Source organism: Thamnophis sirtalis, unplaced genomic scaffold (assembly GCF_051295495.1).
Source record: "Thamnophis sirtalis isolate CommonGarterSnake01/CBP01778 unplaced genomic scaffold, rThaSir2_p1.2 scaffold_1, whole genome shotgun sequence".
Lineage (NCBI taxonomy): Eukaryota > Metazoa > Chordata > Lepidosauria > Squamata > Natricidae > Thamnophis > Thamnophis sirtalis.
The window spans coordinates 65,254,707-65,269,241 of record NW_028261381.1 but is presented as its reverse complement, the minus strand read 5'-3'; the positions used below and the strand labels follow the sequence as shown (position 1 = coordinate 65,269,241).

Genomic DNA, 14,535 nt, shown 5'->3' with positions numbered 1-14,535 from the left:
CCTGTGGGATGTCAGCCATACATCTGGCAGTGGTGTGTTAGGATCCAGGATATGTTGCCTGAAAGGCAGCATTTACCAGTTTGGGGGAAGTGACCGAAATTCCCTTGGAGTTATTTTGGTTGAGGATTGGATGTGTTCATTCTTTTTCTCTCTCTCCTTCTAGGTTAACATTGCCTTCATAGTGTTAATGCTTCTGGCTTTTGTCAATCCTTTCACGGTGTGGCGGGAATGTAAGCGACGACAGAAGGAGCAGGCTGCAAGAAAGCCAGGCCTAGAGACTTCCCTCTGAGTTCATCCCAGTTTAGACTTTGGAAACTTCACCTAACAAAAGGGACCCTTACGAAGGCCTGTGTGGGATTAAACACTGTCTCTAAATCTTGAAGCAGCAAAATAGGCCCATATGATCAGGTGCTCTTAAATCCCTCAAACTTAGAAGGGTTTAACTGTGTCTAAATTTGGGCTAGGTTACTAATTCCATGTTTCAAAACAGGGTTTAAATACACAGTCCCCCCCCCCCCCCTGTAGCATTTTATAGAAATTAATACCAGATTCATAATTTGGAGTGGAGGGAATTTATAATATTTTTCACTGTTTTGTATTTTGTATCTTTTTTTTTCAGAGATCTATTTTTGTTCATTGTATAAAATTTTACTATAGAAACCAATTTATTTTTTTCCCAAGCTAAAAATGTTTAATGAACCAGAAGCTGTATTTTTTAATGTGACAGTATTTTAACCTCCCTTTAAACTTTTGAATACGTTGAGAAATCTTCTATTCTCTAGTTTTTAATTATTTTAATATTATATTTAATGCTTGTTTCTACAAATTGAACTACATGTTAACTTTGAAGAATGAGCAAAAAAAATTTTTTAAAGCCCAGGAGCAAAAATTCAGCTATTAATAAAAATGATCTATCATAAAATCACGTGCCAGTCAATGAAAGCTATAAGGGCAGGAAACAGACGAGGTGTTTTTTTAAAATAATTGGACCTCAAGGATCCAATGTTAAAACAATATCAAAAATTAGAGAAAAGACAGAGTCCATGAATGCTCTATATATACTATGATAAAATAGCAAAAGATTAAAATTCTCATTTCTCAGGCTTAGGGATCCACAACCTTCACTTTTTTTTTCATCTCTCTAGACATTGAATTCTCAATGGGGCTTTATACTTCACAGTCAAGCTCCTGGAAAAGAACATGGGGTAGTCAGTTATTGGATCACAAAGCTGCCCCCCTCCACAAATAAGTTAGCCTAGACCAGGGGTCCCCAAACTTTAAGACTTGTGGACTTCAACTCACAGAATTATCCAGCCAGCTATGAGTTGAAGTCCACAAGTCTTCAAGTTGCCAAGTTTGATGACCTCTGGCCTGGACTATGAGTCTTACCACGTGCTGGAAATCTCCTGCAGATTGGGAGTTGTCCCATAGCACAATATACCATCTGTCGGCTACTGAAAACTCAGTTATTTTATTTTGTGGCTTCTGCATTGGAAAGAATAGTTATGGAAAGGTGTATCTTCCACCCTTCAGATAAAGATTGGAGAGGCTGACTCCTTGCCATCCCCACCCATGTCTTCACATCTTAAAACATCCCTGAAAGCAATTTACAAATTGAGGCAGTCAAGAAGCAAAAGCAAGTGAGTGTTACGTTCCATTGGGATCCAAGTGCTAATCCAATGGAGTGCAGTATACCAAGGCTCTGTTATGATACTTGTCTTCTACATTTTCATTCCTTTGAGAGGGTAAAACCAACTCTGTCTTCTGGTACACTAAGATAGAATCCAAACTTTTATCCTTTTGGTTTTTTTAAAGCTGGAAACCAATACCTAGTAAAACAGTGGCCATTGTTTTTTGGGGTGCTTTGTTCGCATCCTTCATTTTGGAAGGAAGTGAGAGATAACCAAACACTCAATTTCAAGATGTCAAGGCTTAGAAATGTTTCCACATTTCTGAGAGAGATAAGCTGAGAGAGATAAGCTAGCCCAGACAAGGAGATGGATGCAATGGAGTGTGGTGAAAACATTGTGTTGGGGTATCTTGTAATTCTTTCACAGGAATAGCAGCTGAGAAAAATTGTTTTGGCTCTTTCTCCACATCTTAACTCAAGGAAGTAGAAAATGAGTTAGGACCTTCTTTGAGACATATCTGACTCAGAAAAATACCCTGCTGACCTAGTGGACGGTTTCCAGATGGACTGATCCTTATAAAAGCAAACAAAGGCACAATGCAGCTAGTCCAGTTTTTCCACTTCCAGTGAACTGGAAGAAGGGGGAAAATAGAGCTTTAGAGGAAGTTATATTCTTATTACTGAAGAAACATTCTGTGAATGAGGCAGAGCAATGGCATCATGAAAACCTCATCTAGAAGAACCTTGCATGTTTTTCAGAACCATCTCTTCATTTACCCCTTATACTTCTAAATAACCAAGTTCTTTCTTCTCTTCAGCAGAGTTTATCCATTGCACAGTGCCAAGGTTTATTTAATCAAGAGTTGTTGAAAAAGCACTAAGCACTAAGCACTAATTGGCACTAAGTTGTAAATCACAGCAGTTGAGTATATGCAATATGCTGAGCCAAGACCAATGAAACTACACGTTGCCTTAATCTGATAGAATAGTAATCATACACTATATCAACCAGCTAGTTAGATCTTCTAAATGTTTAGCTGAGGCTTACTTATAGGTACAGTGGATTTGTATCTTTCCAAATGTTTTATCATAATGTGCAACTTTATTCTGAGTAAACATAAGATTGAGATGTTTGGATGTTTTTCCTGCATGCCCATTATGTGTGCTTTCTTAAACGTTGGACATTGAATTGACTTCATTGTACAGCTGCTTTTAATCTCTTTCAAAATTAAATGTATGCATTGTCATTCTTAACCTACTTTGAATCTAAGCTGGCCATCTGTTTGTCTGGACAGATTGTGCATCAAGAGCTGAAGTCCAAAACAGTCCAGGTTTGGTGTGGAGGGGAAGAGAGGAATACAAGAAAGTGAAAGATTCTAGATCAGAGTGCATACTGCTTTTGATGTTACATTTTTATATCTTCCCCTTATTTAGGTGACCTCTATGTGACCCCAAGCATGAGGGTTTCTTTTTTTTACTTAATCGTGTTTATAAGGCTTTCAAATGCTGGTTGCTTCAGAGAAAAAGCCATTCCCTATTGCACATTCAAAATTTATTTAAACTGAAGTTTTCATTATGTTGTCTAACTATTATCTTCTGTGGAATTGATAATATATACAGTACTGTAAACTGTTATTACAAGAACTACTTTTCAAACTAGAAACTAATGAAGTCACAGCTTCAGCCATACAAGCAGTTCAAAATATACCTAATTGTTTCTGTAGAATTACTAATTTGGGACTATTTTGAAATATGATTTTGTCAGTTTGGGTATTTTGGTTTTAATTTAAAGTCAGTTTGGCTAACACAGTGGGCATGCCTGTTTATATCTATGCTACTTAATATGGTATTAATTAGTTCTCTGAATTAATATGTTTTCTGCCTAATATAATTTTAATGTGCAAACCGAAAGCAGATTCATGTATTCTAATACAGTCTAGATGTGTACACCACCAATATAGAAAAGTACATGTTCTTTTAGAAGTTAACGACAGAATCTGCAAAACCTCTGAATAATATCCCAGCTAAGCACTCCTTTTCCAGATTGTCAAACAAATTATTACATTTGTTTGACTATAGCAATAATTTAGTGGCTTCTCTAGACCAGTGTTTTTCAACCACTGTGCCGCGGCACACTAGTGTGCCGGGACATAGTGTAAGGTGTGCCGTGGGAAAATTACTTTATATATAGTCAATATAGGCACAGAGTTAATTTTTTTTAACATTTTCTAATGGTGGTGTGCCTCGTGATTTTTTTCATGAAAAAAGTGTGCCTTTGCACAAAAAAGGTTGAAAAACACTGCTCTAGACCATGCTTACTATGCCCCACAACTGGTTGATTCTTTACCCTTCCCAGCTAAACTGAGAAATTTCTATGATGGGCTTTTGCACACATGTGGTTTCCGTTGGCAGAACTTTCATCTGAACTTTGTTAAAAATCCGTTTAACCTGATTTTTGTAAATAGTTCATCTTTTTGCCAATCTACTTGAAATACACACACACGCACAACACACACACACACACAAACACACACACACACACACACACACACACACAAGGTTCAGCAGACCATAACCCTTCTAAAGGCAGGACAAACTGGCTTTCAGGACACCAACTGATGACCTGGGTGTAGATAGAAAGATTCTTGCCGCAGTCCACAGGAATCAATTAGAATGCAAATCTTTCATACCATTAAATAAAACACAGTAGGTGAACCAGAGAGCACTCCTTGAACTACCCCAATTTTTTTTAAAAAGTTACATTTGATGCAGCAGAAAAAGATGTCTCCCTGCTTAGTTGGGGTTCTTAGAATCATCTGAACTGGGAGATGGGCAGCCAATAAACTTGATAAATAAAAAAGAAGAAAGCATCCTGTGTTCCTGACTCCAGGAGAATATTGGAGTTATCATTAGATGCTGGGGCAAACTGATCATGTGGATTAGCTCTGTACATAACCCATTGACTTATAATGGAATTAACAAATGATGCTTTGAAGCAATAGAAAGAAAAAAAGGTAGAAACAGGCAATAGCATCCAACTTTTTCTGGCCAAATTCCACAAAATCCAAACTAAAAAGCTTTAGTTTACCTTTTTCTGTTCTTGAAAGCGGCTAGTGAAGAGCACAGAGTCTGGAATAGCCCCAAGATACATTGTTTTGACATTTCTCCCACAAAACATCATGACTGCAAAACCCTAGTAAACTATTTACTTTGATTAGAAGCTAGCTCTTTCCATCAGCTGTAAACATTACATCCTTTTTTTCTACTCCTCCCTTCCACATTCTGGAATTTGGATTGATTTTTGCAGATGACACATGAATATATCTTTTTAAATTTCAAATCACTACTGTGTTTCCCCAAAAATAAGACAGGCTCGTATTTTCTTTTGACCCCCCCTAAATAAGCACTTGGTCTTATTTTGGGGGAGGTCTTATTATTTTTGAGGTGCAGGAGGCAGTTAGTGTGGTCACCTCATGGCTTGCTGCTGCTGTGTTGCAGGGCTTATTTTAGCCCTTGCACTCAAAAGCCCGATTGAGCTTCTTATCCGGGGAGGTCTTATTTTTGGGGAAACAGGGTAATAAAGCTTTGTGAGAATACTGTTTTTTAAAGAGGACACCTGCTTAATTTTAAACATCTTCTGAATCTATCTGAATCATCCTCATCTAATTCTGGAAATAATTGAATCCACTGTGTACTTCTACTGCTCTGTATTTCTGCTTCTCTCGAAGAGAACATTTGGTGTCATGGATCAGTCTGCTGAAAGGACACTTAAAAACTCACAGTGGACATGGTCAATGGAAGAATCCATACCTATTCTGTACAGTGAGAGTCCCGAGGCCATTTGGGAGACCAAAGAACAAAAGAAAGCTAGAAAAGCTGGACCAGAAGCAGTACTGAGAGTTGCAGGAATCTATACTGGTATTGTGGAGAAGAACCAGTTTCTCCATGTTTGCAAGCAAAAAAGTGTCAAGTTCAATAGTAGGGTTTCCCCCCCCCCCCCGGGAAAGACCCATATTTTAAAACATTGGAAACTTACTGCTTGTCAGTGTGCAGTATGATTGAACAAGTTAGAAAGCTGTTTTCTGTATTTCTTTTGGATATCTGAGACTTAGATGCAGGACTCTGCTTTCTTCTGCTTTTATCTTTGTAAATCAAACAGAAGCCTGTGTGGAATTAGGGAATCTGTAACAACAGGGCCTGGGAACAAAGGCAAATGTCTGAATATTTACAAGATATATTAGCCATTTTTCCCTAGAGCCTGCCAGTTTGCAACGCAATGGAAAATTCAAAGCTCTTCTTCCCCATATGGCTTGTTTTCCTTCTCTACAGGGCAGTGTGTCATCTGATATAACTGAAAATGACCATTTGCCCCCCCCCCCGTGTGTGTGTGTGTGTATTTGTATGTCTGTGATTACAAATGGCAGCAGTTCATCCCAGCTGCCTCATTGATTCTTCTTAGGAGTGCAAGTTACACACTTTACATACAATTTGTTTTGGTTTATTAGCTGCTGCCTAGAACTTTCCTGGATTATGATTTCTTCAATTAATACATAGAGTGTATTAATATTTTGTTCATATTTTACAATAGTCTCATTTTAGTAAATCGGTTAGTAACAGCTTTTGGTATTCCCCACGGCTTTCCAGAAGTCTGAAGAAGCAATGGGCTCTTCTGGTTTTATAAGACATGACAGGTATTTGGTTAAGATGAGGAAAAAGACAAAGTGGGAAGAATAACAAGCACTTGATAAAAGAGTAAAAAGAAAGAAAAAAGTACCGTAAGCCATATCCTGAACCATAGGTTTTGAAAAGAAGACTCAAAGTGAAGGCTATATCACAAGGCAATGTCCATGCAGGTGACCAGCACAGAGAATTTATTTGTGTCTGCTTCAAAGTTCCTATGTATTAGAGCCCAATTGAGTAGGCCCCTGAATCAGTTGATTGCTTCTCCTCACAACGGCCTCCCAACATCTGGTCACTTCGATACGTAGAGCTTCTAGGAATGTTGGGACGCAGAACCATCTCTGATACCTAGTAAGAAGGACATTGAGACCTGTTAAAGCTGATCAAATCTGAGCGTTTGTACCTTGCTTATTTTACCTGAATTTTACCTGAACCCCATAAATTTCTGACATTTGGACTTATTTGACCTTAATAACTCATCCTTCCTCCAAAATGTTCAGGATAGTACATGTGCTTTTTCCACAATTCTTCCCCCACTCCTTTTTCAAGTACCTTTTGAGTTGGTTTGGGATCAGGGACACTTCTCTCCATAGGGCAAAACAAGGATTTTAACCTGTTTCTCCCACTTCCTACTTTGATTTTTTTTTCAACTCTGTTGCACGGAATTTTGAAAGACAGATCAAGGAGGTACCAGGTTATGGAGAACTACTCTAACCACTATGGAAAGTTCCCCTTTTTATTTTGTATTTCATACATTTTGTTTGAAATTTAATAAAATGGAAAATAGATTTAAGAAGACAAGGTCACACAAATCTTTTACTAAGGAAAGGGAGGCTTATTTTTTTTTACTTTTTTACCTACTTTTTATTTAAATTCTTATGCAGATTCTTTGCTTCCTCTTATGAAGCAGAATAATTTTACATAATTCTCAACAAATTCAATGATTTAGCAGTTTTGGAAATTCTTGGAAAGGGGAAGCACTGCTTTAAATAGATTATGGTAAACTAAGCTGTCTTCTTGTGTCATCTGAAATTCTTTGGAGGAAGTATATGGAATGCTTTATGTATCTTATTTTTTCTTATCCTAACTAAATCCTAATTTAAAGATATTTCTTTCTGTTTTTTAAAGTAGTTTTATTATACTGAACCAATCAATAAAAGAAAGATTCCCTCTACGCGATTCCTCTAAAAAATAACATGTTCTGTTAATATATTCAGTGTAATCCTGCATGTCTAATCAGATGTGAGATTTGCTTACTTAAGTAGCACTTACTCTCTGATAAATGAGTATAAAACTGTAATTTTCCCCTTGAATCTGTTCCTCTCTGATTTCTAATTCCATAAGAATTCAGCTATTGAATAATTCAGGATAAAGATTCGGTAAATATTTCTGAAAGGGTGTCTGATGGGAAATTTTGTGATAAGATATATTTTGAAGGCATTTTTGCTTGCCTGAATTTGAAAGTTCCCATGCCCATTTCCTCCCTCATGTGACTTTTTTATTTTATTAAATGTTTAATTTCAAAGCTTAGGAACTGTTATGAAAAAGTACCAGTCTTCAGTAATATTTTTGTAAAGTTAAGCAAGGGCAAAGTCAAACAAAGACAACAGGGAGAAGCTAGCAGTAGCATTCTGTTAAATTGGTCCTTTCTAAGGGACGGTATATTCCAGGAGGTATGATACATGAATGGCTCAAGCTTTGCAGCATCCCTGCCCAGAACAGGACCTCACTAGATCGCAAACATGGAGGATCCTTACTCTAGATTAAGAAAAATGGCATATGGTACTAGGCTTCCAAGCATAAACTAGCTCATCATCTCTTGGTTTTCTACATTTGACAACTAATGGCAACAGGCTTTTTTTTAGAGCATCCAGATCTGTTTTTTCTCACTATTATAGAAACTGGAATTAAGGATAGAACTGCAGGTGTTCTACTTAAATTAGGTTGCTTTGTGGAACACAGTGGAATGCAAACGAGAGACTCTCAGAAGCTGGTGCAAAACTCCAACTTTGATCCCTCAGAAGGTGCTGCCAAACTGAAAATTCTGCCGTGACTAGAGAAGAGATCATTTCGCACAGGGGGAACAACTATAAGTATAATGATCCTTTGTAATTTAATTTTAATTAGAGCTAAATGTCTGTTAAATGAAAGAGTGTGTCTAGTAGTTTTCACCTTGTCCACATTTACAGTATCTCTGGCACATCGTTCAAATGTTTTAATTGTTATTTCTAACAGCATTTTTGTTGCTATTCTCGTTCTTATGCTTTGAGAGCCATTATGATAAGAAGCAGACATGCATACAATGCATAAATGCCTAATCAGAGCTGCCTCTGGCAGGAAGAGAGGGGAAATAGCCAAAGTAGGAAATGATGAGGAATTAATTAATTGGAAAAGAAAAAATTTTTCCCTTCGTGGAGAATAATTCTAGAGGAGGGACTGTCTTGCATAAAGGAAGATGGGAATAGAAGATTTTTTTTGATTAAATAAATAAAGGCAGAATATTTGGTCTTCAGTTGCTTGGCTGGGCTTCTTTATTGGATATCCTTGAAACTTTATTATGAGACTGCCAAAAATCCAAGTGGGAGCTTGGATAATGGCTGCTCATCAAGAGGATTACAGTTCCAAGTGTCTGAAATATGCCAAATTGCTTTCTTCTATAATAGCAGAATGAATTATAATAATAGCCTCAAGTGCACATTTCAGTTTAAAGGTTCCCCACACACAAGTCTGGACTGGAGATGTTGTTGTGCCACATGCTGCCTCTTGTTTGCAGAGAGACCCCAGCAAGCCTAATGGTATATTTTGCATAGATTTACCTCTTCAAATTTCTTGGCCTTATACTGATCGGCACCTTTCAGGAAATTGAGGAGAATGATGTCACATAGGACTGTCCCCTGGGATGAGAAGGAAACAGGTAATATGGTTAGCCTAACTGCTATAGTGGAAGGTATAACTCTGATGTACGTGCTGATATTATACATTTTTTACACTTTGTAAAATGTTAAATTTCCTAAAAGTCAGAATACTTTCTGCCTAGGAAGAAATCCAATTATGTTGAGGGTTCTGCCAAAGCATGTTCTTTAATGCCCTACACAAAATTTATGGTGCAATCAGGATAAAAGATATATATGCATGCCAGAAAGATGCCAGAGCTGTAGTAAACTATTTTTAAAAGTTGGTTGCATAATTTGCTATTAATTTTTATTTATCTATGTATTTATTAAACTTCAATGCTGCCCATCTCACTGGAACAGTATTTCTGAACATCTAATATGTTATCTCACATGTTTAACTTCAAGGTATCAATGGATGCAAGTACAGGTAGTCCTCAACTTGCAACCACAATTAAGCCCAAAATTTATGTCGCTAAGTGAGTTTTGCCTCATTTTACAACTTTTCTGGCCACATTTTTATTTTGTTTATTTATTTATTATAAAATTTATATTGCCGCCTATTTGCACATAGTAACTCAAGGTGATGTACAGGGATTTAAAAACATCATATAAAAAAACCAATAAAAGAAAATAATAAAGTAATATAATAGCCCCCACTCCCACCCCATTCCGGTGACAACCCATCACACAAGCCATTTAATGGGCTCCCTCCAGCTCTGGGTTCCCCAGGCCTGCTGGCAGAACCAGGCCTTCAGCACCTTCCAGAAGAGTACTAGAGGGGGGGGCATTCTAATTTCTGGGGGAATAATGTTCCAGAGAGAGAGGGAGCCACCACAGAAAAGGCTCTTCTGGGTCCGACCAGGGTGTATCTCCCTAGGTGATGACGCATTCCTTGCCTCCCCACTTTAGTGGGTCGGGTAGATGTGACTGGCAAGAGACAGTCCCTTAGATAACCTGGTCCTAAGCCATGAAGGGCTTTACATGTTTGTTAAGTGATTCACTGTAGTTGTTAAATTAAGTGAATCTGGTTTTCCCATTGACTTTGCTTGTCAAAAGATTGCAAATCGTGATCACATGACTACCCCCCCCCTCCCGGACACCGCAGCTCTCATAAATGTGAGTCAGTTGTCAAGCATCCAAATGTAAATTACGTGACCATGGGGATGCTGCAATGATGTTAAGTGTAAAAATTGGTCACAGATCACTTTTTTCAGTTCCTTTGTAACTTCAAACGGTCACTAAGCAAAGTATTGTAAGTGGAGGACTACCCATAATCAGAAAGTTAGTTCTGATTATTTTTAGTTCTAATGACTTAAGAATTCAGAAATAACAATAGCGCTTTAAACCACTTAGAGAGGGCTGGAAAGCACAGTGAACAAGCTGTTCAAGTGGCTGACACCACTTCTAGTGGTCTCCTCTTTTAGTTGATACTGATGAGCCAGCTGCCACTCACCAGGTTTGTTGGTCCACGGGAGGTATTTGATTCCCTCCAACCCACCATTACAGCATAAAAGCCATACTGGGTAGGGCTCCCCAATCCGCCACTCAGGGATGTACTCTGTGGCTGTTCCAGGCTCCCCCTAAGAGGATTCATAGACACTCAATCTTCACAGTGCTTTCCAGCCCTCTCTAAGTGGTTTAAAGAGTCAACATATTGCCCCCAACAATCTGGGCCCTCATTTTACCCACCTCAGAAGGATGGAAGGCTGTAGAGACAAGGCTTACATTTGGATGCCTGAATTTTCTGTAGAAAAGTGCCATGTCTACTTTTCCTTTCAAATGACTCTGTTGCATTGAGTACATTCTTTATATGTAAAGTCATTCCAAGTAGCAAATGCCCAAACATCCCCCCCAAAAAAAGTTGTGTTTTCTCAAGGTTTAAGGAAACTTTCTTGGAGATGCCTGCTTAGTTTTGAAAATCAGACTCAGTTTAACAGTGGGATTTTCTGATCCGAACTTATGGAATAAACAATAGAGAGAAAAAGCTGAGTTAGACCAAAACACTTACCACCCCGACAGACGTGAAAGCAGCCACACAGTTGATTAGTGTTGGTATGATATTAAACTTTCCAGCCTGAGGGAAGATAAGGCAGAGTAAGCAAATAGAAACAGGTTCACTTAAGTGAATGGGGGATGGGAGTGCAGGGGATAAGGGAGTTGATAAGCAACTGTGGCTGAATACTGCCTCTTGTTCTGTCTTTTGTGAAATGGCTTTTCTGTCCAATCATGAAAATACAGGTAATCCTCGGCTTACAACCATTTCTTTAGTGGCTGCTCAAAGTTCTAACAGCACTGAAAAAAGTGACTTAGGACAAGTTTTTCACCCTTAACGACCATTGCAACATCCCCAAGGTCACATGATCAAAATTTGGGTACTTGGCAACTGGCATATATTTACCATGCCAAGGTCATGGGGCTGCCATGCAACCTTACCAGATAGCTTCTGATAAGCAAAGTCAATGGGCTAAGATGGATTTGCTTAACAACCATGTGATGTGCTTAATAATCATGACAGGAAAGGTCATAAAATCGGGCACCACTCATTTAACAATCACCCTCTGGAACGAGCTCCCCGTGGAGATCCGGACCCTTACTACCCTCCTGGCCTTACATAAAGCCACTAAGTCCTGGCTGTTCCGGCAGGCCGGGGGCTGTTGAAGTATCCACACCCACTGTAACTATGAATGCTGTTGTATTTTAAATTGTTGTATTGTCTTATTTATCCCCTTTCCCTTTTTATTGTAAGCCGCCCGGAGTCCTTCGGGAGTGGGTGGCATACAAAACTAATAAACTAAACTAAACTAAACCTTGCTTAGTAATGGAAATTCAGCCCTCTATGATCATAAGCTGAGGACGACCTGTATTTCCGAATTGCCAGGAAATGGCACTCATTTCCTATTACTCCTCAATAATCTATCCTTTGTAAATAGCAGAATTGTTTTGTGCTGTGAGGGAAGTGTTCATTTCCTTCTGAACCTGCAATTAGGAGACTGGAAAGCCTATCTTCTTACAAAGATTGTCAGTGAATCCCACTGCAAGATGATAACTCCCACATGCAGGTGATATGGTCCTAGTGCTTGTAAGGTGCTGTCATATTTCAGAATAAAAACAAGTCCAGTATCTGGCTATCTGCAAAAAAAAGCAGTTTTTTTTTCCTTTTCCCTTTGCTCAAGAAACCCCCAGATCATTTTTCTTTTGCAAGACATTGATTCGGGGTATTAGCCTTGATGGCTGATTTTTGTCATGAAACTGTTTACCACGATTGCAATGGAGACCTTTCTGCAAGGATGAAATCATGATTCTTTCCTTGGAACAGAGTTATGGCAACATAGGTGACTGTTTTCAGAAAGTAAGTTTGGATTCACAGTAATTCAGCAGCACGGATTTCTTATGAAATCCGTGGAACTAGAAATTAGAAGTTATGGCATATTAATTTTTATAGCACTTTAGGTCTAGACGTAAACTGTAAACCTTTTGTGTAAATCAAATTCTTCAAGTTTTCCTCTGATGAGGAATCTGGCCACCCATGATCAGGGGAGATTGTGGCTGGGCATGCCCACTTGAAGGTGAATTCTGCAGTGGAAAATATCAGTCGACAACTTGGATTGCCCAGGCAAATTCTTAATGATGAAACTTATGGATATTAAATTAATTTATCTCATTGAGATATTTTGCCTTGCTAAGGTGCCTCACTTGGTTTGATGAAGCAGAAGGCTCTTGCAGAAGGAGATGCTAGTCTATCTGTTAGAAATAGGGAGGATGAACTTACTTATTAGGGTCTACAATGGAAATAAGGGATGCGATGGCTCAGTGGCTAAGAAGCTGAACTTGTCGATCAGAAAGGTCGGCAGTTCCGTGGTTTGAATCCCTAGTGTCGCATAATGGAGTGAGCTCCCGTTACTTGTCCCAGCTTCTGCCAACCTAGCAGTTTGAAAGCACATAAAAAATGCAAGTAGAAAAATAGGGAGCACGTTTGGTGGGAAGGTAACAGTGTTCTGTGTGCCTTCAGCATTTAGTCTTCCCAGCCACATGACCACGGAAACATCTTCAAACAGCGCTGGCTCTTCAGCTTTGAAACGGAGATGACCACCACCCCCTAATGTTGGGAACGACTAGCACATATGTGCGAAGGGAATGTTTACCTTTACGTTTACAATGGAAATAGCACCTATGAAAATAAGCTCTGCCATATTCCATGGCTTAAAAGTGAACATAGTGCTTTGTGGAAAACCTTTGATGGGAGAATGTCTATGGACATTCTCAATCATCCAAGTCATGGTTGTCCCAAAGATGCTGTTTAAAAGGCAACTGGACTTTCTTGAAAGCATTTCACTTCTCATCCAAGAGGAGGAGGAGGAGGAGGAGGAGGAGGAGGAGGAGGAGGAGGAGGAGGAGGAGGAGGAGGAGGAGGAGGAGGAGGAGGAGGAGGTCAGAACCAACTAATGTGTCATGGATGATGAAGGAGGCAGGCCCAGTGAGGGCGGCTCTACATTTCACATACATGGTTCTAATGCTTTGCAGTCTAGGACACTCAAGAACAAACACCTTTCCAAAAGCCAAAGAACCAGGACTTCTTCCGCCTCCAGATATTTCCTAATTCCCTCTTTTATGTTTGAATTCCTCCCCCACTAGATTTCAGCAGCCCCGTGCTCCAAGATGTGCAGGTTTGACCTGCCTCACTTACATTTCCATATACTAGAACATCAAAGCGAATGCCATATGCCTTCATCAGGGTGCGAAACTCTGTGCCATTCTCTTGCTTGTAATATTTAGCATATCTGTGGGCGAGGAAAAGGGTGTGTGTGTGCATGTATATACAGTATGTACAAACAGAAATATACACAAAGACCTGGCCTAGGTACTCTGAGAACAACCATGGGCACATTTGCCATGCAACAGAATGGCAATGAAGAAATTTTACAAGTGACTATGGCTTGGGAAGCTACACGTATCTAGCTTTGGCATAATAATCGGGGAGGAAAAATGGAGCTTTCTGTCATGTTAGCTCTGTGACAATTGGGCTGACTCAGGGCTGGGCTGCTGCGGGTTCGCAGGGATTTGGGAGAACCTCTAACTAAGATTGTGTGCAGTTTGGAGAACCCCCAAATCCCACTCCTGGCTGGCTCTGCCCATCATGCCCCTCCCCTTCCAGGAGGCCCCACGCAGCCCGTTTTGGATGCAGGTAAGTGTAGGGCGCACACTGAGACTTGGGGAGGGTGAAAAACAGGCCTACCGCAAGTTCAGGAAGTCTGGAAACGGGTCTGTTTCTGGCCTCCAGAGAGCCTCCGGAGCCTGGAGAAGCTGTTTTCGCCCTTCCAGAGGCTCAAGGAA

The 14,535-nt window shown here is 39.5% G+C and overlaps 2 protein-coding genes across 7 annotated transcripts in view; one reads left to right on the top strand and one right to left on the bottom strand.

Annotated features, from left to right (window-relative positions):
• SLC43A3 (solute carrier family 43 member 3) overlaps positions 1–1,946 on the top strand; it is a 45,766-nt gene extending 43,820 nt beyond the window's left edge. For all 6 annotated transcript variants that reach the window (XM_087714097.1, XM_087714103.1, XM_087714091.1 and 3 more), the window contains exon 13: positions 164–1,946. In XM_087714097.1, the coding sequence (XP_087570223.1) occupies positions 164–289 (126 nt within the window). In that variant the 3' untranslated portion in view covers positions 290–1,946. The remainder of the gene's footprint in view (positions 1–163) is intronic.
• Positions 1,947–6,015: 4,069 nt separating this feature from the next.
• Positions 6,016–14,535, bottom strand: part of P2RX3 (purinergic receptor P2X 3) — a 41,042-nt gene continuing 32,522 nt past the window's right edge. Inside the window, exons 9-12 of the mRNA XM_087714079.1 lie at positions 13,889–13,982; positions 11,213–11,278; positions 9,127–9,204; positions 6,016–6,658 (exon numbers count right to left, since the gene is read on the bottom strand). Coding sequence (XP_087570205.1) covers positions 6,533–6,658; positions 9,127–9,204; positions 11,213–11,278; positions 13,889–13,982 — 364 coding nt within the window. The 3' untranslated portion in view covers positions 6,016–6,532. The remainder of the gene's footprint in view (positions 6,659–9,126; positions 9,205–11,212; positions 11,279–13,888; positions 13,983–14,535) is intronic.